The 26381-nt window shown below is 42.5% G+C and overlaps 1 protein-coding gene across 2 annotated transcripts in view; it reads left to right on the forward strand.

Moving 5' to 3' along the window:
* Positions 1 to 26381, forward strand: part of LOC124544637 (coronin-6) — a 111132-nt gene that overhangs the window by 62936 nt on the left and 21815 nt on the right. For both annotated transcript variants that reach the window (XM_047123248.1, XM_047123249.1), the window contains exons 7-8: positions 15010 to 15216; positions 18609 to 18878. In XM_047123248.1, coding sequence (XP_046979204.1) covers positions 15010 to 15216; positions 18609 to 18878 — 477 coding nt within the window. The remainder of the gene's footprint in view (positions 1 to 15009; positions 15217 to 18608; positions 18879 to 26381) is intronic.

Genomic DNA, 26381 nt, shown 5'->3' on the forward strand with positions numbered 1-26381 from the left:
GAGAGACTCAAGGACACAAGACATAACAGACACAGCAAGCCTCATATCATTTGATGTCACATCAATGTACACTTGCAGTCAAATAAATAAATGAATCAATCAACATCATCATACAAAGAGTAAAAGAACAAGGAAACACATCAGACTCGTACAGTAATGAAACAGCAACACAATTCAATAAACAACTTACACCCAAAAATTCATTTAACATTAGAAACAGACAACACACAAAATTTTCTGGATCTCACCAGACACAAAACAAACAACACCCGTGACTGACAACCATTCACAATCTGTCAAACCGCCCAATGGCAAACAAAAAAGCAAGCTTCAGATTCATGACATATTGGACAAGACACTCATAAGGAAATAGAATTACACACAGGCTAAACACAATAAACCAAATAGCGGAGGAAAATGTTTCCAAGCCCCGTATGTTAGAGAAATTAAACCAACAAATTTGTAAATGGAAAAAGTGTGCCGCTCAAATAAGATACAGGACATACAACACTACACACACACAATTCAGCAGAGGAGGAATGTAGGAAATCACATGTAATACTTGCCAATCAGTATACATAGGACAAACGTGCAGTAATGTTAAAACAACATACTTGGAACACCTCAGAGCCCTAAAAAGTAACAGTATCCATAGCACATTTGCTGACCATCTAATAGCCCATAACCACCATCTACTAAAATAGCAACAGATTTAAAAATCTGAAACTCGGTCACAGCATATACCACAGACTATCAGAAGAAAACTTCCACTACAGAAACAGTAGCAGAAGGCAAACAAGTTTTAAATGAATACACTACATTTTGTAAAGGCACATTATTTGAAACAGAAACAGGAAAGGCTACACAGACAGCTAAAGGAGCTCTCTCTCTCTCTCTCTCTCTCTCTCTCTCTCTCTCTCTCTCTCTCTCACACACACACACACACACACACACACACACACACACACACACAGAGAGAGAGAGAGAGAGAGACACACTCACTCAGAAACAAATGCAGGATGATAGGGCTAGGACACACAGCAGGAGCGTGTACACCGCATTTTACGAAGTGAAAAGTGTTTGCAAAACTGAAATTACACAAAGTACATTTAATATGTGCATATAGTGCCCCCAAAATGGGAACGGAGGAGTATCAGTCATGACAAAATGTGAGGAATAGCAAATATATCCACAAAACATTTTGCCAAACCAAAATCAAATTTTAAAAAGCAAGCAGTGTGTTAACTTGTTGAAAAAAACTTCACATTGACATCGTTCGGTTTACATATGACAATCTCTCAGTGCAGGACACCATACAGATGGTCCTGCAAAACCATATAATGTAAAATCAAGGTAAGAGCAAAAACAATCAAAAACAGACTACAGGCCTCATTTTGTTGGATCATTTACAACCTAAAATATATTTATATTCTACAGTTGTTCAGCACCCATTGATAATGGCACAGAGGTGCTGAAACATGTTTGGGTAACCAAAAAAAAAAAAAAAAAAAAAAAAAAAAAAAAAAAAAAAAAAAAAAAAAAAAAAAAAAAACTGTTTTGCATAGAAGCGGAATCTATATCCAATAATTCACTGTTGAAATTTTGCCTGTTAGAATGTGTATGCACCCTGTGTGCTAGGATTTTAATTTACCAATTCTCTACAGTGGATGGTGCTGCTGTTACGCATGCAGGTGAAAGTGAAAGTGCTTATGAGTCTGCTTGGGATATAACTGTAACTCCAGAGTTCCGTCTGCTGTCCAATTTTGCACGTACATGTAGGCAGAAATGGCAAGTGTGCTAACATGGCCATTTGTGACAATGGAAGATACCTGTTGTTTCTTAATCTTTTTGGCAAACATCTACGTTTACATTTACATTGATACTCTGCAACTCACACTTAAGTGCCTGCCAAAGAGTTTATCAAATCACCTTCACAATAATTCTCTATTATTCCTATCTTGAAGAGAATGCCGAAAAACTGTGACCTCTGATACTCTTATTTTATTATGAGTATTGTTTCTCCCTATGTAGGTTGGTGTCAACAAAATATTTTGTCATTCGGAGGAGAAAGTTGGTGATTGAAATTTTGGGAGAGCATTCCGCTGCAATGAAAAACGCCTTTGTTTTAATGATGTCCACCACAAATCTTGTATCATGTCAGTGATACTCTGTCCCCCACTTCACGATAACACAAAACATTCTGCTCTTCTTTGAACTTCCTTGATGTACTCCATTAATCTTATCTGGTAAGGATCCCAGACAGTACAACAGTACTCCAAAAGAGAGTGGACAAGCAAAGTGTAGGCAGTCTCTTTAGTGGATGTGTTACATGTTCTGTGTTCTGCCAATAAAACGCAGTCTTTGGTTCACCTTCCCTACAACATTATCTGTTTAGGATCAATCGCCAATTTTCGCAGCTTACAGATATCTTTTCTAAATTGGTTTGCAATTTTTTTTTATCTTCTGATGATTTTACTAGATGATAAACAACTGAGTCATATGCAAACAACCTAAGGTGGCTGCTCGGATTGTCTCCTGAATCGTTTATATAGATAAGGAACAGCAGAGGGTCTATAACACAACCTTGGGGAATGCCAGAAATCACTTCTGTTTTACTCAATGACTTTCCACCAATTACTACAAACTGTGACCTCTCTGACAGGAAATCACGAATCCAGTCACATAACTGAGATGATATTCTGTAAGCATGCAATTTGACTTCAAGCCACGTGTGACATATAGTGTCAAAAACCTTCTGGAAATGCAGAAATGTGGAATCAGTTTAAAATTCCATGTCAGTAGCACTCAGCACTTTGTGTGAGTAAAGAGATAATGGTTTTTCACAAGAAGGATGTTTCCTAAATCTGTGTTGACGGAGTATTAGTAGACGGTTCTCTTAGAGGTAATTCATAATGTTCGAACAGAATATGTGTTGCAAAATCCTGCTGCATGTCTGTGTTAATGATGTGAGTCTGTAATTTAGTGGATTACTCCTATTGCCTTTCTTGAATACTGACATGACCTGTGCAACTATCCAGTCTTTGGGTATGGATCTTTCATTGAGCGAGTGGTTGTATATGATAAAGTATGGAGCTATTGCATCAGTATACTCTGAAAGCAACCCAATTGGCGTACAGTCTGGACCAGAAGACTTGCATTTATTAACCGGTTTAAGTTGCTTCACTACTCCGAGGATATCTACTTCTAAATTACTCATGTTGACAGCTGTTCTTTATTTGAAATCTTTGGTTAAGGGATTTTGGAAGGCTGAGTTTAGTAACACTCCTTTGGCAGCACTGTCGTCGATAGCATTTCCATTTTTATCGTGCAGAGAAGGCATTGAAGGCATACAACCAGAATCTCTTTGGATTTTTTGCAAGGTTTCAAAACAGTTTCGTTGTGGAAACTGTTACAAGCATCTCACATTGAAGTTGGTGCTAAATTTCAAGCTTCTGTAAAAGGTCACCAATTTTGGAGATTTTGCGTTTGTGTAAATTTGGCATGCTTTTTTGTTGTTTGTGCAACAGTGTTCTGACCTATTTTGTGTAGTGTGGGGGGATCAGCTCCATCCTTCGTTAATTTATTTGGTGTAAATTTCTCAATTGCTGAAACTTCCTGGCAGATTAAAACTGTGTTTTCCGGACCAAGACTCGAACTCGGGACCTTTGCGTTTCGTGGGCAAGTGCTCTACTATCAGAGCTACCCAAGCACGACTCACGTCCATGGCTAAGTCATGTCTCCGCAATATCCTTTCTTCCAGGAGTGCTAGTTCTGCAAGGTTCGCAGGAGAGCTTGTGTGAAGTTTTGAGAGTAGGAGACGAGGTACTGGCGGAATTTTAGTTGTGAGGACGGGGCGTGAGTCATGCTTGGGTAACTGTGATAGTAGAGCACTTGCCCGCGAAAGGCAAAGTTCTCGAGTTTGAGTCTCGGTCCGGCAAACAGTTTTAATCTGCCAGGAAGTTTCATATCAGTGCACACTCTGCTGCAGAGTGAAAATTTCATTCTGGATCTCAATTGCTGTCGATACTATTTCTTTGAATTCAAGCCATATCTGGTCTACACCTATTGGTACATTGTTAATTTGGAAGGAGCAGAGATTGTATCTCAGGAAGGCATCTAGTGAATTTTGGATGATGTTTCATGCTTTGCTCTGGGTTTAAACATGTAGTTTCGCAAACATATTGAGGGTAAACTAAATTCATAATTGTATGAGTCAGATACATGTTTGAAATTAAAGTCAAAGTTTCTTCGAACCTTTCAGCTATTGTATCATCTGAGTTGGGAAGAATCCAGTTATTATTTTATTCTGGTTGCTAGAATGACCTCTGCCCATAGTATCTCGCAGGAACTATGTATTTCAGTTTTGGTTCAAGATAAACTACTTATAACGGCAACACACACACAATTGCCAACTGTGTTTAGCCTATGCTTTCGGAACACCAGTAGGTTCTTCACAAAAATTTCAGCTGAACTTACCTCTGGCTTTAGCCAGCTTTCAGTGCCTATAACAATTTCAGCATCAGTGCTTTCTATTAGTGCTTGTAGCTCTGGTATTTTCCCAACACAGCTACAACAGTTTACAACTGTTATACTGGGTGTGATTCAGAAGTTTCAAGACTGATTCATTTCTGAGTAGGGGAGCGTGCACAGACCAGTTCTGCCAGTTGGGTGCATTAGTGGGGGGTCTCAGGGAATGAACTCGTGCTGCGGCAGTTGCCTCTGGAATCCTGCAGATGCGCTTGCAGCCTGAGTGTGTGTCATTGACCTTGGTCAAAAAGAGGGAGAGGCGAAAATGGAGCAGCGCTATGCGATTAAGTTTTGTGTGCGTAACTGAACAAAAGCACCACGGAGACTCTCAGTATGATTCAAGAGGCCTTGAAGGAAGAAGCCATGTCCCATGCAATGGTTTTCATGTGGCACAAACGTTTCAAAGATGGCCGCGGGAATGTTGAAGATGACAACTGCAAGTCCCATAGTGCTCAGAGCCGTTTGATGACAACTGCTCTGGGAGGCCATCATAAAGCCGAAGGGATCAAAATGTGAAGAGAGTGCGGGAACTTTTAAACAATGACTGTCGTCTTAGTACTAGATTAATTGTCGATGAACTGGAACTCGGTCATAGTACAGTGTGGAGGATTGTGACTGAGAATTTGATGATGCGAAAAGTGTGTGCCAAACTGCTGCCAAAAGTTTTGTCGGTGGATCAGAAGAAACGTTGCATGACTGTTTGCCAGGAAATACTGCAACGGTTGAAAGTTGATTTAAACCTTCTGGAGAAAGTGGTCACTGGTGATGAGACCTGGGTCTACAAGTATGATCCTGAGTCGAAGTGTCAAAGCTCAGAAAGAAGCCCAAGAAAGCTCACATGAGCAAGGAGTTATTCACAAGTAGTTTGTTGCTCGTGGACAGACTGTCACAGATGACTTTTACGCTGTAGTGCTTTGCCACTTGAGGGATCAAGTTTGACGCGTCCGCCCAGTGATCAAGGGTGATTGGATTCTCCAACATGACAGCATGCCGCCGAAGTTTTGGTCAAGTTCAATGTGACAACACTGCCACAGCCACCCTACAGCCCCAACTTGGTTCCAAGTGACATTTTCCTCTTTCCCTGAATCAAGACAGGCCTAAAAGGGAAGCGATTCAACTCCATCGGTGCCATCCAGCAGGCTTCGACAAGAGCCCTTGACAACTTGATGCCAGAGGCCTTCCAGAAGGGCTGCAAACAGTGGAAGACACACTGGCAGCAATGTGTTGATGCTGATGGATCATATTTTGAAGAATTTTAGTCCGCTGTACTTTTTTTATGTCCAATAAATTTCTAGTTCTGAGTTAAGTCTTCAAACTGTACCTGTTGAGCCTGTATCTATGTTCTTCCTGTATTCAAATTGCACCCTTTGAGACTGAAGCCCTTTCTGTGTTTCCCCGAGATCCTCTAATCTAAAAAGCCGTGCATTTTACACAACACAGCCTTGTGCTACCCATGTAGTTGCCTTCTGCATTTATTGGACTCCTCATCTACTTAGCATAACCCAAAACCCAACCACCCTATAGCACTGGTCGAGGAATCTGCAGCCTTGCAGTTGCAGAACCATCTGAGCCTCTGATTCAGACCCTCCACTCAGATCTATACCAGATGTCTGCAATCAGTCTGTCAACTATGCTACAAATGGTAAGCTCATCTCGCAAGCAGGACAGGCAGCTGCTCGAAGCCAGAGAGTATCTCTTCGGACCCAAAGAGACACACGTCATTGGTACCGACTTGAACCACCAACTGCAGTTGGCTGCACCCCGTGCTCTTTGTGGCATCTGGAAGAACCTGTTCCATGTCTGGCTCCACACTCTGATTTCACAGATCTTGCAGCCTGAGAGGTTTTTTGCGAAATAGGACAAGCAACTGCAACTGACTGAGGGACAGTGTCATCAATAGACAGCACATGGAACCAGTTTGTCAGACTAAGAGTGGAGGCCTTACATGCGGCCCCCTGGGAAGTCTATCACCACCTGCCACGCGCTGAGGTGACCTCCCACTCGACCATAGGTGAGGGGTCAACCTCAGTGCGAGCAGTAACTGAACTGGCCACCAATGTGGACTGATTGGTGGACTCTGACATGCGGGACATCCATTGGATCCCTATGACCAGCCTGCAACAGTGATGCCTAGCCGCTGCAGTTTCAAGCTGTGTAAACAAAGCTGTAACAGCCTGGAGCTGAGAGTGAAGTGTCACAAAGTCGGCTCACGTCCACACACAGCAATCACAGTCTCTATACATGCTAAAGACAGCGGAAAACTACACTACACAGACAAATCGGGACTCTTAGACATGCACTGCAGAACTGTATTTTAGACACAGAGGAAAACACAAGAACTCTGTCCACTAAATTAGATTAATATGCAGAGATTCAAAAACTGACCAAAGCACTCAGGTGAAACTAAATAATTCGCTCCTGATTAGGAACTTGTAGTATGTTATAAAATCAGTTTAGTTTCTGATGGAAACAAAAATGTGACAGCTGTGTCTATTAAATATGAAATTAAACAGTGGAGACTCTAGGTAGTAATATCAACATTGTAGGTAAAGACAGATTGCTACTTACCATAAGAAAGAAGTCATGTTGCAGACAGGCATGATTAGAATTGTACCTGTCTGCAACTTGACATTCCTTCTTTACAGTAAGTAGCAATGTGTCTTTTCCTACACTGTAAATATTAAATTAACATGCAGACACTTATGAAACTAAAATAAAGTACACAGATGAAACTATAAATTCACTCCTGGTTAGGAGCTCTTAATATGTCAAAAAATAGATTACTTACCTGTTGCTGCTCGTGTCTCGGCTGGCTGCTGCTGCCTAACTTTTCTTCTTCTCCCTCTACTTCTTCTTATTTCCAATTTTACTGTAGAGCTCCTGATTTGTTCCTACAGAATATTGTTAATGCAACAATCTGAAAAAGGGAGTATTGACAGCAAAAAGTGTTATTTCAAATAATATTTATTTGTGCCAAAAAGTAATTTCAAATTTAACCCACAAGTTCTTAGTGTTGTAAGTTTAAAATAACATAACCAAACAGTACTTTTAAATTGGGTCCTATTTTTGCAGATACACTTAATATTGACTTCATAGACGAAAGTTCATTTCTCATGACAGATTCAGCATCAGTTTTGTTCAGTATTTATTTTTTGCTGATACACAAGCTGAGAATCTGTTTTGCACATGTATGCAATTGCGAAAGGCAAAAATACCAATACAGACTCTTATGACAGTAGAGAATACTCACCTTTTAAACTGCTGCTGAATTCCACTGTTGTTTTTTGGTCTTCAGTGCCCAAGGCCTGGTTTGATGCAGCTCCCCTTTCTACTCTATCCTGTGCAAGCCTCTTCATCTCCGAGTAACTACTATAATCTACATCCTTCTGCCGGCCGTGGAGGCCGAGCGGTTCTAGGCGCTACAGTCTGGAACAACGCGACCGCTACGGTCGCAGGTTCGAATCCTGCTTCGGGCATGGATGTGTGTGATGTTCTTAGGTTAATTAGGTTTAAGTAGTTCTAAGTTCTAGGGGACTGATGACCTCAGAAGTTTAGTCCCATAGTGCTTAGAGCCATTTGAACCAATTTTACATCCTTCTGAATCTGCATAGTGTATTCATCTATTGGGATCCCATTTCAGTTTTTACACTCCACGCTTCCCTCCAGTTCTAAATTGGTGATTCCTTGATGCCTCAGAATGCGTCCTACCAACAGATCTCTTCTTGTAGTCGAGTTGTGCCATGAATTCTCCTTCTTCTCATTTCTATTCAGTACCTCCTCATTAGTTAAGTGATCTACCCACCAAATCTTCTGCCTTCTTTTGTAGCACCACATTTCAGAAGCTTATTTTCTCTTCTTGTCTACACTGCTTATCATCCATGTTTTATGCACATGACTGCCATCTCACAGCTCAGATGGGATTGCAGCTGTTACATGGACTAAACGTAACCATCTGGACGAAGCAGGGAAGGAGATAGTAGGGTATCTGTGCGAGTGAGAAAAGAGTGCTGTCTAGTGGAGTGTGCAGAGACTATATAGAGACACGACAAGACTGCCACCAGGCACAGCACTGTGAGGCTGTGGGGCAGTGAGCCATCAAATGGGCAGGGGGGGGGGGCATTTGGGAGAGGAAAAGGAGAGGAACTGGCAAGAAAAGACATTCTGGTGCATTGTCAGAGGGTGGCACACAATAAGGGTGAGGGACATGAATAGGGAGGAGGTGATAGGACAGAGGGGGGGGGGGGGGGGTTGGAGATTGTAGGAACAGTGTGTTACCATAGGTTGGGGCCAGGATGATTTCAAGATCGGAGAATGTGTTGTAAGGATAACTCCGATTTATGCATATCAGAAAAGCTGGTGGTGGATGAGAGGATCCAGATGACCTGGGTTGTGAAGCAGCCATTGAAATCAAGCATGTTATGTTCATCTGAAGGTCTGTCACCGAGGCCTTCACACACTGGCATTATCCCCTGGACCTAGTCTGCAAAGAGATCTCTCGTGCTATTTCCCCTCATGGACTTCCAATCCTCTCACCACCCCCAAGAACCTGCTACAAAGGAGTGCCCCTTCGTTATCCAGTACCACCCTGCCTTCATCAGAAATTTGATTACCTGTCATCAAGGGACTGATGACCTTAGTAGTTTAGTGCCTTTAACCCCACCAACCTACCAACCAACTGATCAGCTGTATATTGTGCCACAGGGTGATCTATCTGGTGTGTGGGGGAGGGAGGAATTCTATGGTTTAGATACCATTTAAGGAACAAGATGTGTGAGTGGCTATTAGCATGGGGAATGGGATACTGAATTTTCTGAATTGGTGCAGAAAGATGTCACTGGGGTCCATTGTGGCTGAGATGGCTTAGGTGAATTGGGATTGATGCATAAATGGGCAAATGAAGTTGTTCGATCTTTGTGAGGGGGAGCTGGATAACAGAAAAGAAGTGTAAAAATACATAAAGATATGCAACAGCACGCACAGATACATAAAAATATGCACAGTACACATGGATATATAAAATTGCGCAAGAATGCTTGAAAAAGTGCGGGAGAAAAGGAATGGGTAAGGTATGGGAATATGCGTATGTGGGATAAGGGAAGAGAGGAGGAAGAGTGATTGGTTAGAGTAAGATTCACAAATTTGTGTGGCATGGGTAGGTATGGAAAATAAAATGCGAAAATAGGTGAGGATGAGTGAGGAAATGGCATCAATAGGAATAATTGGCATCAATAGGAATAATTATGATTGGTGGGAAGAATTTCAATCATCGGATGTTGCACCAGCAATCCACACGATCACATAGCAATGTGTTATGCAGGGACAAGATCATTGACACAGTGTGGTGTGGAAGTTAGAGCATGTGTGGTTTGGAAAGTGGTGAATAAACGTAGGAAAGAAGGGAAAGAAAGGACATGGAGAAGAACAATGCTGTAGTGAATAGTAACTAAGGAAAACATCACAGGATTGTGGGATGGAAGAAAATTGTGTTTCTAGCATTGGCATTGTGTATCTAGCTATAACCATTCTCTATGAATACAGGTCAGATGACTTGTATAGTTGTGAAGCATTGTACCAAGCACAAGTGACTTATTAAACGAAGAAAGCTTTAGCTGAGCATTGCTTGGGAAACTGACACAAAAAAACAGTTTGAAAACATGAGAGTCTTGGTTCATGCTTCAACATCCTGGCTTTCTGTTGTAAAAGAGGTCTGAGATTAGCATGAACAGCAACAGTTTTGACAGAGATCTTGAGTACACACTTAATAAGGCATGGAGACTTTGGATGTCAAAAGGAAGCAATGAAAGATGCTTGACGGATGCTTGTAGGAAGGCGAGAGTGGCAGTTCAAAATGTGACACCAGCGCCTCACACAATCTGATGTCACTCGGTCTCTCAGTGGGCCAGAGTTGCCGTGATCTGCCCAACTCACCACCAGCACATGCATCCTTTTAGCCCTCTCTGATTGTTGCAGATGTGGCTACATAAGCGGAAAACTGTGCCAGTCCTGGCAGGCAGTTGTTTTACTCTTGACGACGATGATGGAGATATCCATCGAAAGCTCGAGCTGACTAGCTGTCAGATCCTCGCAGTTCTAAAAGGGTTATAAAAGTTGCATTGGATGTACATTATTCTGCAACTTACTGGTTCTTTCAAGAACTTTCCAATATCAAGAAGGATGGAGGAGTGCCTTATTCCCACTGAACAATGACAAATAAAACACCTGTATTAATAGTTCTCCACTCTGCTAGGACTTGTGTATCATTATTTGCACAGACTATTGAAAATTAATTATGTTCATGTTACAAGGTAACTGTTATTGACCTGTGCAGTTGCTACATAAATATGGAGGACATTTCAAAATTGGTCTTTCCTGTGAAGAAGATTTTATTGACCAACTTGTTGGGCTACTGATGAAATAGTAAATGCTAAATAATAGATTGGCACAGGTGAAGAATGATTTCTTTTTTAAGAACTCTACTGGTATTAGATGTTGTTGTTGTTGTTGTTGTTGTTGTGGTCTTCAGTCCTGAGACTGGTTTGATACAGCTCTCCATGCTACTCTATCCTGTGCAAGCTGCTTCATCTCCCAGTACTTACTGCAACCTACATCCTTCTGGATCTGCTTAGTGTATTCATCTCTTGGTCTCCCTCTATGATTTTTACCCTCCACGCTGCCCTCTAATGCTAAATTTGTCATCCCTTGATGCCTCAGAACATGTCCTACCAACCGGTCCCTTCTTCTTGTCAAGTTGTGCCACTAACTCCTCCCCAATTCTATTCAATACCTCCTCATTAGTTATGTGATCTACCCATCCAATCTTCAGCATTCTTCTGTAGCACCACATTTCGAAAGCTTCTATTCTCTTCTTGTCCACACTATTTATCGTCCATGTTTCACTTCCATACATGGCTGCACTCCATACAAATACTTTCAGATACGACTTCCTGACACTTAAATCTATACTCGATGTTAACAAATTTCTCTTCTTCGGAAACACATGCCTTACCAGAGACCATCTACATTTTATATCCTCTCTACTTCGACCATCATCAGTTATTTTGCTTCCCAAATAGCAAAACTCCTTTACTACTTCAAGTGTCTCATTTCCTAATCTAATTCCTTGAGCATCACCCGACTTAATTCGACTGCATTCCATTATCGTAATTTTGGTTTTGTTGATGTTCATCTTATATCCTCCTTTCAAGACACTGTCCATTCCGTTCAACTACTCTTCCAAGTCCTTTGGTGTCTCTGACAGAATTACAATCCATGGATTTTAATACGTACTCCGAATTTTTCTTTTGTTTCCTTTACTGTTTGCTTAATATACAGATTGAATAACATCGGGGAGAGGCTACAACCCTGTATCACTTCCTTCCCAACCACTGCTTCCCTTTCATGCCCGTCAACTCTTATAACTGCCATCCGGTTTCTTTACAAATTGTAAATAGCCTTTCACTCCCTGTATTTTACCCCTGCCACCTTTAGAATTTGAAAGAGAGTATTCTAGTCAACATTGTAAAAAGCTTTCTCTAAGTCTACAAATGCTAGAAACGTAGGTTTGCCTTACCTTAATCTTTTTTCTAAGATAAGTCGTAAGGTCAGTATTGCCTCACGTGTTCCAACATTTCTAAGGAATCCAAACTGATCTTCCCCGAGGTCGGCTTCTACCAGTTTTTCCATTCGTCTGTAAAGAATTCACATTAGTATTTTGCAGCTGTGACTTATTAAACTGATAGTTCCGTAATTTTCACATCTGTCAACACCTGCTTCCTTTGGGATTGGAATTATTCTATTCTTCTTGAAGTCTGAGGGTATTTCGCCTGTCTCATACATCTTTCTCACCAGATGGTAGAGTTTTATCAGGACTGGCTCTCCCAAGGCTGTCAGTAGTTCTAATGGAATGTTGTCTACTCCCGGGGCCTTGTTTCGACTCAGGTCTTTCAGTGCTCTGTCAAACTCTTCACGCAGTATCGTATTTCCCATTTCGTTTTCATCTACATTCTCTTCCATTTCCAGAATATTGTCCTCAAGTACATCGCCCTTGTATAGACCCTCTATATACTCCTTCCACTTTCCTGCTTTCCCTTCTTTGCTTATAACTGGGTTTCCATCTGAGCTATTGATATTCATACAAGTGGTTCTCTTTTCTCCAAAGGTCTCTCTAATTTTCCTGTAGGCAGTATCTATCTTACCCCTAGTGAGATAAGCATCTACATCCTTACATTTGTCCTCTAGCCATCCCTGCTTAGCCATTCTGCACTTCCTGTCGATCTCATTTTTGAGACGTTTGTATTCCTTTTTGCCTACTTCATTTACTGCATTTTTATATTTTCTCCTTTCATCAATTAAATTCAATATTTCTTCTGTTAACCAAGGATTTCTACTAGTCCTCATCTTTTTACCTACTTGATCCTCTGCTGCCTTCAGTACTTCATTCCTCAGAGCTAACCATTCTTCTTCTACTGTATTTTTCCCCCATTCCTGTCAATTGTTCCTGTATGTTCTCCCTGAAACTCTGTACAACCTCTGGTTTAGTCAGTTTGTCCAGATCCCATCTCCTTAAATTCCCACCTTTTTGCAGTTTCTTCAGTTCTAATCGACAGTTCATAACCAATAGGTTGTGGTCAGAGTCCACATCTGCCCCTGGAAATGTCTTACAATTTAAAACCTGGTTCCTAAATCTCTGTTTTACCATTGTATAATCTATCTGTATCTAGTATCTCCAGGATTCTTCCATGTGTACAACCTTCTTTTATGATTCTTGAACCAAGTGTTAGCTATGATTAAGTTATGCTCTGTGCAAAATCTACCAGACGGCTTCCTCTTTCATTTCTTTCCCCCAATCCATATTCACCTACTATGTTTCCTTCTCTCCCTTTTCCTACTCTCGAATTCCAGTCACCCGTAACTATTAAATTTTCGTCTCCCTTCACTACCTGAATAATTTCTTTTATCTCATTATACATTTCATCAATTTCTTCATCATCTGCATAGCTGGTTGGCATATAAACTTGTACTACTGTAGTAGGTGTGGGCTTCGTGTCTATCTTGGCCACAATAATGCGATCACTATGCTGTTTGTAGTAGCTTACCTGCACTTTTTTTTTTTGTTTTTTTATTCATTATTAAACATACTCCTGCATTACCACTATTTGATTTTGTATTTATAATACTGTATTCACCTGACCAAATGTCTTGTTCCTCCTGCCACCAAACTTCACTAATTCCCACTATATCTAACCTTAACCTATCCATTTCCATTTTTAAGTTTTCTAACCTACCTGCCCGATTAAGGGATCTGACATTCCACCAGCTTTCTTTCTTGTGATAACGACGTCCTCGAGTAGTCCCCACCCGGAAATCCGAATGGGGGACTATTTTACCTCCAGAATATTTTATCCAAGAGGACGCCAGCATCATTTAACTATACAGTAAAGCTGGATGCCCTAGGAAAAAATTACAGCTGTAGTTTCCCCTTGCTTTCAGCCGTTCGCAGTACCAGCACAGCAAGGCCGTTTTGGTTAGTGTTACAAGGCCAGATAAGTCAATCATCCAGACTGTTGCCCCTGTAACTACTGAAAAGGCTGCTGTCCCTCTTCAGGAACCACATGTTTGTCTGGCCTCTCAACAGATACCCCTCCGTTGGTGTTGCACCCTCGGTACGGCCATCTGTATCGCTGAGGCACGCAAGCCTCCCCACCAACGGCAAGGTCCATGGTTCATGGGGTAGGTGGTATTAGATATCTATGTGAGAATGGGGAAGAATTTCTTGAAAGTGTACATCTGGAGCACAGTGATGCAGGAAGTAAGATGTAGACCACTGGAAATCCAGATATGATAATACTAGTAGTGTCAAAGAATGTTAAAAATTAAGTGGGAACTAAAGTACACAGTGAACAATTACTAAAAAGAATAGATAATAATTGAAGCATATGAAAGACGTATACCAAGGGGAGCAACAAGTTAGTAGAGAATCTGCTATTACATACAGGATTAGAGGGTTTGACACTGGGTGCTCCTGTAGAAGGAAAAAATAATAGGGTTGCAGAGCAAAATAAGAGTATGCAAAACAGATTATAGAGGATGTTGTGTAGAGGTTAGCACAAGATGGGAAGAAGTGGAAAGCAATTTCAAGTCAGTCAAAAGATTGGTGACTTAGAAAAGGTATTCTACAATTTATTTACACCTCTTTGAGTCGTACTGCTATTCTGTGAGAGTGACATTGATTACCATTGTGTTGTTACCAATTAGAAAAAGTGCATTATGTTTTATGGTGTATATTGTAGTTAACAAAAGTTTGTTTCCACAAGGGTAACATTGTTTGATGTTTCAAAAAGTAAATCAGACATTCCATTAGTTGCTGTAGACAGTCTGTATTGTATAAACTGGCACTTGATTCTCAACTGTGGTTTTTGTATCCCTCAAATGTTTTATTTGTTTTGTGGATATTTGTTTATTAGCTGTCTTTTCTGTTTACAGGGGGATAGTGTAATAAGGTATTTTGAGATAACAGCTGAACCTCCATTTGTGCACTATATAAACACATTCCAGACACCAGATCCACAGAGAGGCATTGGAATGATGCCAAAGAGGGGATGTGATGTTAACTCTTGTGAAATAACAAGGTTCTACCGGCTAAATAACTCGGGCCTTTGCCAAGTTATCACAATGACAGTTCCACGCAAGGTAATGATTGTGTCTTTATCTAACTACTAGATAGTAGCAACTGGATGATCATGCTAAAATTTAATTTTGTGTGTTATTTCCTATCAGAACTTCTAATTTGTATGAAAAACAGAGACTCAGAATAAAAAAGGAGCTGTTTAAATAATTATAAGGGGCTAAGCCTGCTTCTTTGTCATTTTTGTTCTTCATATGTATCTGTAGTAGTAATAGGAATATAATAGAGGGAAACATTCCACGTGGGAAAAATATATCTAAAAACAAAGATGATGTGACTTACCAAACGAAAGTGCTGGCAGGTCGATAGACACACAAACATACACACAGAATTCAAGCTTTCGCAACAAACGGTTGCTTCATCAGGAAAGAGGGAAGGAGAGGGAAAGACGAAAGGATGTGGGTTTTAAGGGAGAGGGTAAGGAGTCATTCCAATCCCGGGAGCGGAAAGACTTACCTTAGGGGGGGAAAAAGGACAGGTATACACTCTCGCGCGCGCGCGCACACATATCCATCCACACATACACAGACACAAGCAGACATTTGTAAAGGCAAAGAGTTTGGGCAGAGATGTCAGTCGAGGCGGAAGTACAGAGGCAAAGATGTTGTTGAAAGACAGGTGAGGTATGAGCGGCGGCAAATTGAAATTAGCGGAGATTGAGGCCTGGCGGATAACGAGAAGAGAGGATATACTGAAGGGCAAGTTCCCATCTCCGGAGTTCTGACAGATTGGTGTTAGTGGGAAGTATCCAGATAACCCGGACGGTGTAACACTGTGCCAAGATGTGCTGGACGTGCACCAAGGCATGTTTAGCCACAGGGTGATCCTCATTACCAACAAACACTGTCTGCCTGTGTCCATTCATGCGAATGGACAGCTTGTTGGTGGTCATTCCCACATAGAAAGCTTCACAGTGTAGGCAGGTCAGTTGGTAAATCACGTGGATGCTTTCACAAGTGGCTCTGCCTTTGATAGTGTACACCTTCCGGGTTACAGGACTGGAGTAGGTGGTGGTGGGAGGGTGCATGGGACAGGTTTTACACCGGGGGGCGGTTACAAGAGTAGGAGCCAGAGGGTAGGGAAGGTGGTTTGGGGATTTCATAGGGATGAACTAAGATGTTACGAAGGTTAGGTGGACGGCAGAAAGACAATCTTGGTGGAGTGGGGAGGATTTCATGAAGGATGGATCTCATTTCAGGGCAGGATTTGAGGAAGTCGTATCCCTGTGTATATGTGTGTGTGTGTGTGTGTGTGTGTGTGTGTGTGTGTGTATCCGTCCTTTTTTTTCCCCCTAAGGTAAGTCTTTCCGCTCCCGGGATTGGAATGACTCCTTACCCTCTCCCTTAAAACCTACATCCTTTCGTATTTCCCTCTCCTTGCCTCTTTCCTGATGAAGCAACTGTTTGTTGCGAAAGCTTGAATTTTGTGTGTATGTTTGTGTTTGTTTGTCTGTCTATCGACCTGCCAGCACTTTCGTTTGGTAAGTCACATCATCTTTGTTTTTAGATATGTAGTAGTAATAGTTAATACAAAACAGCTATGTTATACAGGTATTAACTTTTAAATTAAAACTATTGCATAGTAGAGTGTAGGAGTGGATGATGCCAGTTATAAATCTCGGCAAAAGTAAGCTTGTAACTTTATGAATATAAAAGATTTTTATTCGCGTGATTAAAACAATCTTCAGTTTTGTAACAAACCAGGACGGTTATTGCTCATGTTTGCCCAGTGAGGAGGACAATAATTGAAATAAAGTGATATTAAAAATTCCAAGTGCTCAGTGCACTTGTAATGATCAACACTTTCTGCTGTACCATACAAGTACATACAGTGTACATAATTGTATATTATTTGATACATTAAGACAAGTATACTGTGTGTGCTAACAGTTTTTAATGCTGATGTAACACCTAATTAAAAGTTCTGCTTAAAATAATCCCCGAGTTTGAATAATTGGTTTGTTAAGATATCAACTGTAGTTATTAACTGCTGTTTAATCGTTTTACCATCAAACTTAAGTGTGTCAGAAGTAAAATTGTAGTATTCACAATAGTCTTTGATCACAGATTTTTTTCCTTTATGAAATAAAGAAATGCATGATAGTGATATTATTATAAAACTGTTGTTCTGAATAAGAGATGGTGTAATGGAAAAGGTCTTGGCAGCATTACTTGTAGGAGCAGAACTATTGTGACATGTTTGTATTCCAAACATTACTGTGTAATTTAAGAGGAGGCTCACTTGACAGCAAACCATGACCCAGTACAAATCGGATATTGTATTTAGTTGCAAAGGCAGATGATGCAACGAACAAAATTCTGGACTTAAATTTGAGAGGAACATGTTTCCAGTTTGTGTCTTGCCATCTAGACTTGTGTTTTCCCATTATTTCTGTAAAATCATTTCACACTAATATGGTTACTTCAAAAAGATTTTGGACAGTTTGCTGCCCCGTGCTTATGAAATCTGATCTAGTGACTCACTTTTAAGAACATTGAGGTTTTAATCCTAATTTGCCTTCCTTTTCATTCAGTCAAATGTCTTCAATAACAGTTTTTTGACAGTCTAGAGAATAAATATAAAATGCTACTCTTGGGTCCAGAAAAGTGTTTGTTATGTCACGTTGGAAGATTTTTCTTCAGCAATGATGTCTTGCAGTTTTACAGTTTTTACATTGACTAAATGTCTAACAAAATTGCATGTCACGCCTTTCCTTATAAATTTATGAATGCATTATTTATAGAATAGATACCTGATTTACTATCCAAGGCGTTTCTTGATGGAGAGAATGGTGGTTATTCTTGAAGTGCGTAAATTAACTTCAGAAGTCTTTAATTTAACTTAAGAATAGGTACTGTTAGTCTACAGAGAAATTATTATTCGTGGATGATGAAATGAAAGTTTTTCATAATCACAATTCATTGTATAAATGGCATTAAAACTTTCCAAACTTATGTGTAAAGTTCTCAGTATTTAAAATTCCTACAGATTTCTCATGCAATGTAGAATTGCATGGCATCATGGGTTTTTATGAGCAATATCAGGCAGGCATCACATTGGCAGGTATGCCTAATAAAACACACAAATAAGTTGCATCTGTAGTCTGTCAGGTTCAGCTTGCAAAATTTAACAGAATTTGTCAGAGAATCTGGCTTTTACTAAAATAGCCAACAATAGCAACAAACCAGAAGTGTAGAACAGTAAAAAATAAAAATAATAAAAAAATAAAATAAAAAAGTGTAGTTGCACATTTATTGATGTGTAGCTATTTCAATTTCTGCTGTAAGTGTTAGTGGTGGTATGATTTGTAATAGCCTTTTCTCTCTCTCTCTCTCTCTCTCTCTCTCTCTCTCTCTCTCTATACACTCTGTAGTTAAACGAAGTGTTTGTTTCACAGTCAGAGCTGTTTCAAGAAGATCTCTACCCTGACACTGCTGGTGACACAGCGGCGTTGTCAGCAGAAGAATGGATAAATGGGCAAGATGCAGAGCCGATACTTATTTCTTTAAGAGATGGATACCAACCAGCTGCTCAGAAATCTGACTTGAAGGTTAGCCGTAAACCAAATGTACTGGACAAGATGCCCCCAAAGGGTGGACGTGGTGCATCATCTGCCAGTTCAGGAGGAAGCAGTGCTGGAGGTGGAGGGTCTGGAGCCTCACTTTCAGTAAGTATATAACTGATGTAGCAGCAGACTAAAGTGGTAAGGCGAGTGAGTATGTGGGGGAGGGCTCTTTATAAAATGTTCTCTTTTGGTGACTTCGCTGGCAGCTATGTTAAGGTCTTGTTGAACATAACTGGTCTGCTAATACTTGATATCATTATCTTAGCCAGCTTCATCCTGACCCACAACTTCTTCACTTTCGAAGGCCAGACATACCAACAATTAAAGGGAACAGCCATGGGCACCATGATGGACCCCTCATACGCCAACCTATTCATGAATCGCTTAGAGGAAGCCTTCTTGGTTACCCAGGCCTGCCAACCCAAAGTTTGGTACAGATTTATTGATGACATCTTCATGATCTGGACTCACAGTGAAGAAGAACTCCAGAATTTCCTCTCCAACCTCAACTCCTTTGGTTCCATCAGATTCAGCTGGTCCTACTCCAAATCCCATGCCACTTTCCTTGACGTTGACCTACATCTGTCCACATCAAACCCACCAACAAGCAAAAGTACCTCCATTATGACGGCTGCCACCCATTCCACATCAAACGGTCCCTTCCCTACAGCCTAGGTCTTCATGGCAAATGAATCTGCTCCAGTCCGGAATCCCTGAACCATTACACCAACAACCTGAAAACAGCTTTCGCATCCTGCAACTACCCTCCCGATCTGATACAGAAGCAAATAACCAGAGCCACCTCCTCATCTCCTCAAACCCAGAACCTCCCACAGAAGAACCCCAAATGTGCCCCACTTGTGACAGGATACTTTCCGGGACTGGATCAGACTATGAATGTGGCTCTCCAGGAAGGATACGACTTCCTCAAATCCTGCCCTGAAATGAGATCCATCCTTCATGAAATCCTCCCCACTCCACCAAGAGTGTCTTTCCGCCGTCCACCTAACCTTCGTAACATCTTAGTTCATCCCTATGAAATCCCCAAACCACCTTCCCTACCCTCTGGCTCCTACCCTTGTAACTGCCCCCGATGTAAAACCTGTCCCATGCACCCTCCCACCACCACCTACTCCAGTCCTGTAACCCGGAAGGTGTACACGATCAAAGGCAGAGCCACGTGTGAAAGCACCCACGTGATTTACCAACTGACCTGCCTACACTGTGAAGCTTTCTATGTGGGAATGACCAGCAACAAACTGTCCATTCGCATGAATGGACACAGGCAGACAGTGTTTGTTGGTAATGAGGATCACCCTGTGGCTAAACATGCCATGGTGCACGGCCAGCACATCTCGGCACAGTGTTACACTGTCCGGGTTATCTGGATACTTCCCACTAACACCAACCTGTCAGAACTCCGGAGATGGGAACTTGCCCTTCAGTATATCCTCTCTTCTCGTTATCCGCCAGGCCTCAATCTCCGCTGATTTCAATTTGCCGCCGCTCATAGCTCACCTGTCTTTCAACAACATCTTTGCCTCTGTACTTCCGCCTCGACTGACATCTCTGCCCAAACTCTTTGCCTTTACAAGTGTCTGCTTGTGTCTGTGTATGTGCGGATGGATGTGTGTGTGTGTGTGTGTGTGTGTGTGTGTGTGTGTGTGTGTGTGTGTGTGTTTCAACATGCCAATGCTTTCGTTTGGTAAGTTACATCATCTTTGTTTTTAGATATATTTTTCCCACGTGGAATGCTTCTTTCTGTAAATGTGCAGATAGGTGTGTGTGTGTGTGTGTGTGTGTGTGTGTGTGTGTGTGTGTGTGTGTGTGTGTGTGCACGTGCGCGCGCGTGCGCTCGCGATTGTATGCCTGTCCTTTTTCCCCCCAAGGTAAGTCTTTCCGCTCCCGGGATTGGAATGACTCCTTACCCTCTCCCTTAAAACCCACATCCTTTCGTCTTTCCCTCTCCTTCCCTCTTTCCTGATGAAGCAACCGTGGGTTGCGAAAGCTTGAGTTTTGTGTGTGTGTTTGTGTTTGTTCGTGGCTCTGTCAACATACCAACACTTTCATTTGGTAAGTTACATCATCCCTATATATTCCCCCTTTCTTGAACCCATGTTTCTCCTTTGGATGTCCTCTGTCCAGAACTTTTTCTGTAATTGTTGGTTGAATCAAACATTGAGGTATTCTTTCACCCATTATTTTGAACATCACTTTGTGATTACTGTCTTTTGGATATCATTTTCTGATTACTGTGTGTCTACTTTTTTTCTCTTACTGTTGTTCATTATGAGCGGGTCTAGTTTTTGGATAAAAAGTTCTTGGCTAACTCTGTCTCAAATTTGGATACGATCACAATCTTTTGATGACTGCCTCGGTCATCGAAAGCTTGGGATTTTATCTGAACTACTTCTTCTTCTACTTCTACATGATCGCTCAGTGGACCGCATGCTGCTACAAGTTTCCTCCTCCATTGTATTCTGTCCATTGCTGCTATCTACCATCTGTCCACATTTATTTATGCTTGATTTAAGTCTTCATGGAGGCCATCCCTCCAATGCTTCTTGGGTCTCCCTGGGGGTCTCTTTCCTGTAGGTGTGAAATCCAGGAGCTTCATAGACCATATGTGATCTTCCATCCAGGCCACATAGCCGGCCCACTGCATTCGTTTGGCTTTGATAGTTCCTGCTATGTTGGGCTGCTGGTATAGTTCCTGAACCTCTTGGTTGTGTCTGATCCTCTGTTCCCCTGTGTCTGCATCCAGAACCAGACCGAAGATCTTCTGTAGCACTTTTCTCTCAAAAACGAGGAGGACTTATGGAAGCCCTGTTTCCGGATACTCTGTCTCACAGCCATATAGAACAACAGGCTGGATCAGGATTTTGTATAGTCGAATCTTGAATTGTCTGGAGAGAGATCTGGACCGAAGCCTTTGTTCTAGGCCATGGTAAGATCGGTTAGCTGCTTGTATTCTGGCATTGATCTGTGCTTCATGTAATGAGTTGTCAGTGAAAAGTGCCCATAGGTATTTTAATTCATGCACTCACTTGTAGGAGTGGTCTCCCTCCAGAACTTGACACAACAAATTAATCCAGAACTTTTCATTGCAGGACTCTTTCACAAAAGACTTCATAGTCATATTGACCTAGTTTTTGCTTTGATTCTGACTTATTTTTCCTACATTTGTCAGAGTTCCCAAGTTGTACCTAGTAGTTTCAAAAGTATTTTTATGGTTTTCCCCCATTCCTAATATACTCAACATATGGTCTGTGTTACAATCTGCTCCCCAAGATATTCATGCATATTCCATTCTGTATGGAATAGCAACATGGTCAGTTTGATTTACTATTGTTCGTTTGGATGATATTCATATGGCTTCAAGTGAATGTAGTTACGCTAAAATTTTCGGCTTTATAATGTGAGATCATTTGCCATTCCAAGTCAAACCACATTATTGCAACTTTCTTCATGTAAGTTGGAATTGGTAGTGGCTGATTTATAAGTTTCTTCAGTTTTCATTTATGCATTAAAGACCCCGAAAACTAACATTATACTTGGTGAATAAATCAATAACAATAAACAGGTTTTGAAAATATATTGGATAGATAACAAATCTACTCGGGAAGCAGCAGCAGGAAAAAAATCGTATGAAGGTTAAAGAAATATCCAAGGTTTGACCCAAGTGGCTCCCTGTTCTGGCAGAAGTGTTGAAGTGGATGGAAGAGAGGGACAAAGGAAAAGGACTGACTAGGTTTAGAAAATAGAGAGAATCATGAAAAGTCATCCATACACTGGGTCAGGGTTAAATAATTTGTTATCCCTGACCACCATTTCTGGGTGTCGTTTCTGTGATTCTCCCCATTTCTTAAAACTTGCCAGTCCTTTTCATTTGTCTGTCTTTCTTCCTTTTCAATCCTTCTACCTGGAGGAGGAGCCACTGGCTCCAAAAGCTAGTACATTTCTTAACTTCTGCATGTGTGGCTCCAGCTGCCACTTGGTGAGTCATGGTTTTTTTCCCCCTCCATCTATATTATACTTTGTGAATTGTGTGCCTGTTGTTGCTTCTAGAACTCTATGTTATCTTCATGCCCTAAGGGGACATGTGAATGTAGGATTGTGATGTATAATGATTCAGGCTGAATTAAGATTGAGTTTAATCTAGTTACATGCTTCAATACTGAATCACAGATTTGTGGAGGCAGAATGCTGTTCCATCTTAATATTAGTTTTGATATTTTAATCCCTTAGTTCTTCCCACTATTGTATCAACTTGGGATAAGAAATCCTGCTCCAGAAACAACTGGACTTGAAAGTAGTGAAGTGAACCATGGTTAATAACTTTGATCCCCCCAGGGGGTCCACAACTCTTTTGTGGATACATGCGTAGCGAGCACGGGACCCCGAGCTAATGTGGCCCTCCTTCCTTTCCGGGCTGCATACCTTCCTTTTCGGCATCCTTCCCTCTCCCCCATCTTCGCCCCTCCTCCCCTCACCTCTGGCTCTTTCCTTCCCTTTCTCCGCCTCTGGGAGTATGGTTTGTGCCTACGTCCGGAGGCGGAAGCTCTTAAACGTACCGCATTCTTCGCCTTCTCTGCTTGTATGTCTACATCCTTCCTTTGTCCTTCTCTTTTCCTTACCTCTTCTCCTTACCCTTTTCTCCGCTGCAGCGTTTGAGACCTCTCCTCTTTCCCTTCCCTTTCTTTGTTTTTCCCTTTCTCTTTCTTCCTCCCTGTGCGTGTCTGAAGGCCGACCCACGCATTTTTGTCCGTAGCCGGTGACGGGGTAACGCGTAATTCCCCGACCCGGGTAGACAGGTAGGACACGTACGTACCCCCCTGGTAACGGCCAGGCCCAGGGAGGTATGATTACCCGAGCTGATACCTTCCGAAAGTGCCGATTGGTCCCTCCGTCCGTTTGTCGGGAACTGTGACCTGAGGTGTGAACAATCACCTAAGGCGGGAGTGCCCTCAGAGGGGGCCCCCACAAGGGAGGAGCGCGCCATCGGAGACGCCGGTAATCATGGGGGATTCTTCCGCAATGGTTTCCTCGCCTTCCACTATGTCTGCTCACAAGCGTAAGTTCACTGAGTCTCAGCCACAGACAGTTCTTCCATCGTTGCCACAGTTCCTTGTTGTTTCTCGGTCTGACGAAGGTCACGACTTCTCCACGGTCAACCCTTTCATTATTCAGAAAGGTGTCGACGCAATTGCAGGTCCTGTAAAGTCTTGTTCCAGATTACGGAATGGCACCCTGTTGTTAGAAACAGTCAGTGCCCTCCAGGCACAAAAATTGCTGTGTACTTCTCTGCTCCACACCTTCCCTGTCCGGGTTGAAGCGCACTGCACTTTAAATTCCTCACGTGGAGTCGTTTATACACGCTCCCTCGATGGATTGTCTGACTAAGAAATTCAGCACTACCTGTCTGACCAGGGCGTAATGGCTGTTCATAGAGTTATGAAAAGGGTTGACACGAACATCATTCCAACCCACACTGTCTTCTTGACATTTGACAAAGTTCAACTCCCATCGAAAATCAAAGCAGGCTATGAGATAATTTCCGTTCGCCCTTACGTCCCAAACCCTACGCGTTGCTATCGGTGTCAGCGGTTCAATCACACCAGCCAGTCCTGTTCCAATCCGGCCAAATCTGTTACGTGTGGCTAGGATGCCCATGAGAGTGCTTGTCCACCTCCATCCCCTCGCTGCATCAACTGTATGGGTGACCTCGCTGCTTCCTCTCGAGATTGCCCCGTTTTTAAGGACGAAAAGCTCATCCAGGAAATCAGAGTGAAGGAAAAGGTGTCGACCTTTGCTGCTCGAAAACCGTGCGTGCCTCAGACAGGAAAATACAGCACTGTCCTTGCTTCTCCTCGGCCAACAAAGGAGGCGGCCACGCAGACTTGCGACCTCACCTTTAGTGCCACGGTCGTCAGATTGGCCAGCGCAAAGATCGCCCGTTCAACCTCACCAGTTTCGCCTGCCCACTCTCTGGCTCACCCTTCATCAGGTTCTGTGCTCAATCTCGAGCCCAAAAGTCAGACACCAAGACTTCGAAAAAGGAGCATACTCGTGAAGAGTTTTTACGTACCGCAACTTCCCAACCATCGGTCGTCCTTCATCTAAACATCATACTTCCAAGAAGGCTACAAAGAAACCCAGTTCCTCTCCCTCGCCGTCTTCTGTGTCGCCGAGGCGCACTGCTGGCGGCCGATCAACCAGCCACTCGCTGGTGGCAGTAGCTGCTCCATGCCAACCTATGGATCAGGATCTTCTGCCTTCGGCTGAATGCCACTCCATGCTGTCGGTCGCAAGCTCTGAGCAGTCGTTGAGTTGACAGCGACCTTGGTCACATTCCTCCATTTTCTGTTCACCCTATGTCCATTCTCCACTGGAATATCCGCGGTATTCGAGCCAATCGGGATGAATTGTCGATCCTCTTACGATCCTACTCGCCGGTCATCTTCTGTCTTCAGGAAACAAAGCTGCTTCCCCATGACCGCTTTGTTCTCCCTCATTTTCAATCCGTCCGATATCATCTCCCATCCATTGAAGACACTCCAGCACATGAAGGACTCCTGATTCTTCTCCATGAAACTCTCCATTATCACCCAATCCATTTAAACACTTCCTTCCAAGCTGTCGCCGTCCGTCTTTCCCTTTCCGGATACACGTTCTCTCTTTGTACTGTGTACATTCCATTGTCCACACCAATGGCACGAGCTGATCTCCTTCATCTTCTTGGTCAGCTTCCACCCCCCTATTTGCTGGTTGGGGACTTCAATGCCCACCACCCGCTTTGGGGGTCTCCACATCCTTGTCCACGTGGCTCACTGTTGCTAGACATCTTCCACCAAGCGGATCTAGTTTGCCTCAACACTGGGGTCCCTACATTTTTATCTGCCTCCACGACAAATTTATCTCATTTGGACCTTGCGGTCGGTACTGTTCCGCTAGCTCGGTGCTTCGAATGGTTCGCCCTTGATGATACACACTCGAGTGACCACTTTCCATGTGTCCTTAGACTGCAGCCTCAACTGCCATATATGCGCCCGCGACGCTGGAAGTTTGCCCAAGCTGATTGGACACTTTTTTCGTCTCTAGCGACATTCGATGACCGTCACTTTCCCAGCGTCGACGATGAGGTCACACATATTACCGACGTTATTCTTACAGCTGCGGAACATTCAATACCACGCACCTCCGAATTGCCCCGGCGCCCCCCAGTTCCTTGGTGGAACAAGGCATGCCGTGATGGACTACGTGAGCGGCGACGTACTCTCCGCGTTTTCCGCCACCATCCTACTTTGGCCAACTGTATCCGCTATAAGCAGTTCCGTGTGCGATGCCGTCGTGTCATCCGCGATAGCAAGAAGGCAAGCTGGAAATTCTTTATTAGCTCATTTAACACCTTCACTCCCTCCTCGGAAGTTTGGAGTCGGCTTCGACGGTTCTCAGGTGCGCCTAGTTTCTCCCCGGTCTCTGGGCTCACTGTCGCACATGATACATAAGTGGACCCCGTCGCAATTTCTAACTCGTTGGGTCAGCACTTTGCTGAGATTTCGAGCTCTTCAAATTACCCGCCAGCGTTTCTCCCGAAGAAACGTG

Source organism: Schistocerca americana, chromosome 8, assembly GCF_021461395.2.
Source record: "Schistocerca americana isolate TAMUIC-IGC-003095 chromosome 8, iqSchAmer2.1, whole genome shotgun sequence".
In the NCBI taxonomy this organism is placed as follows: domain Eukaryota; kingdom Metazoa; phylum Arthropoda; class Insecta; order Orthoptera; family Acrididae; genus Schistocerca; species Schistocerca americana.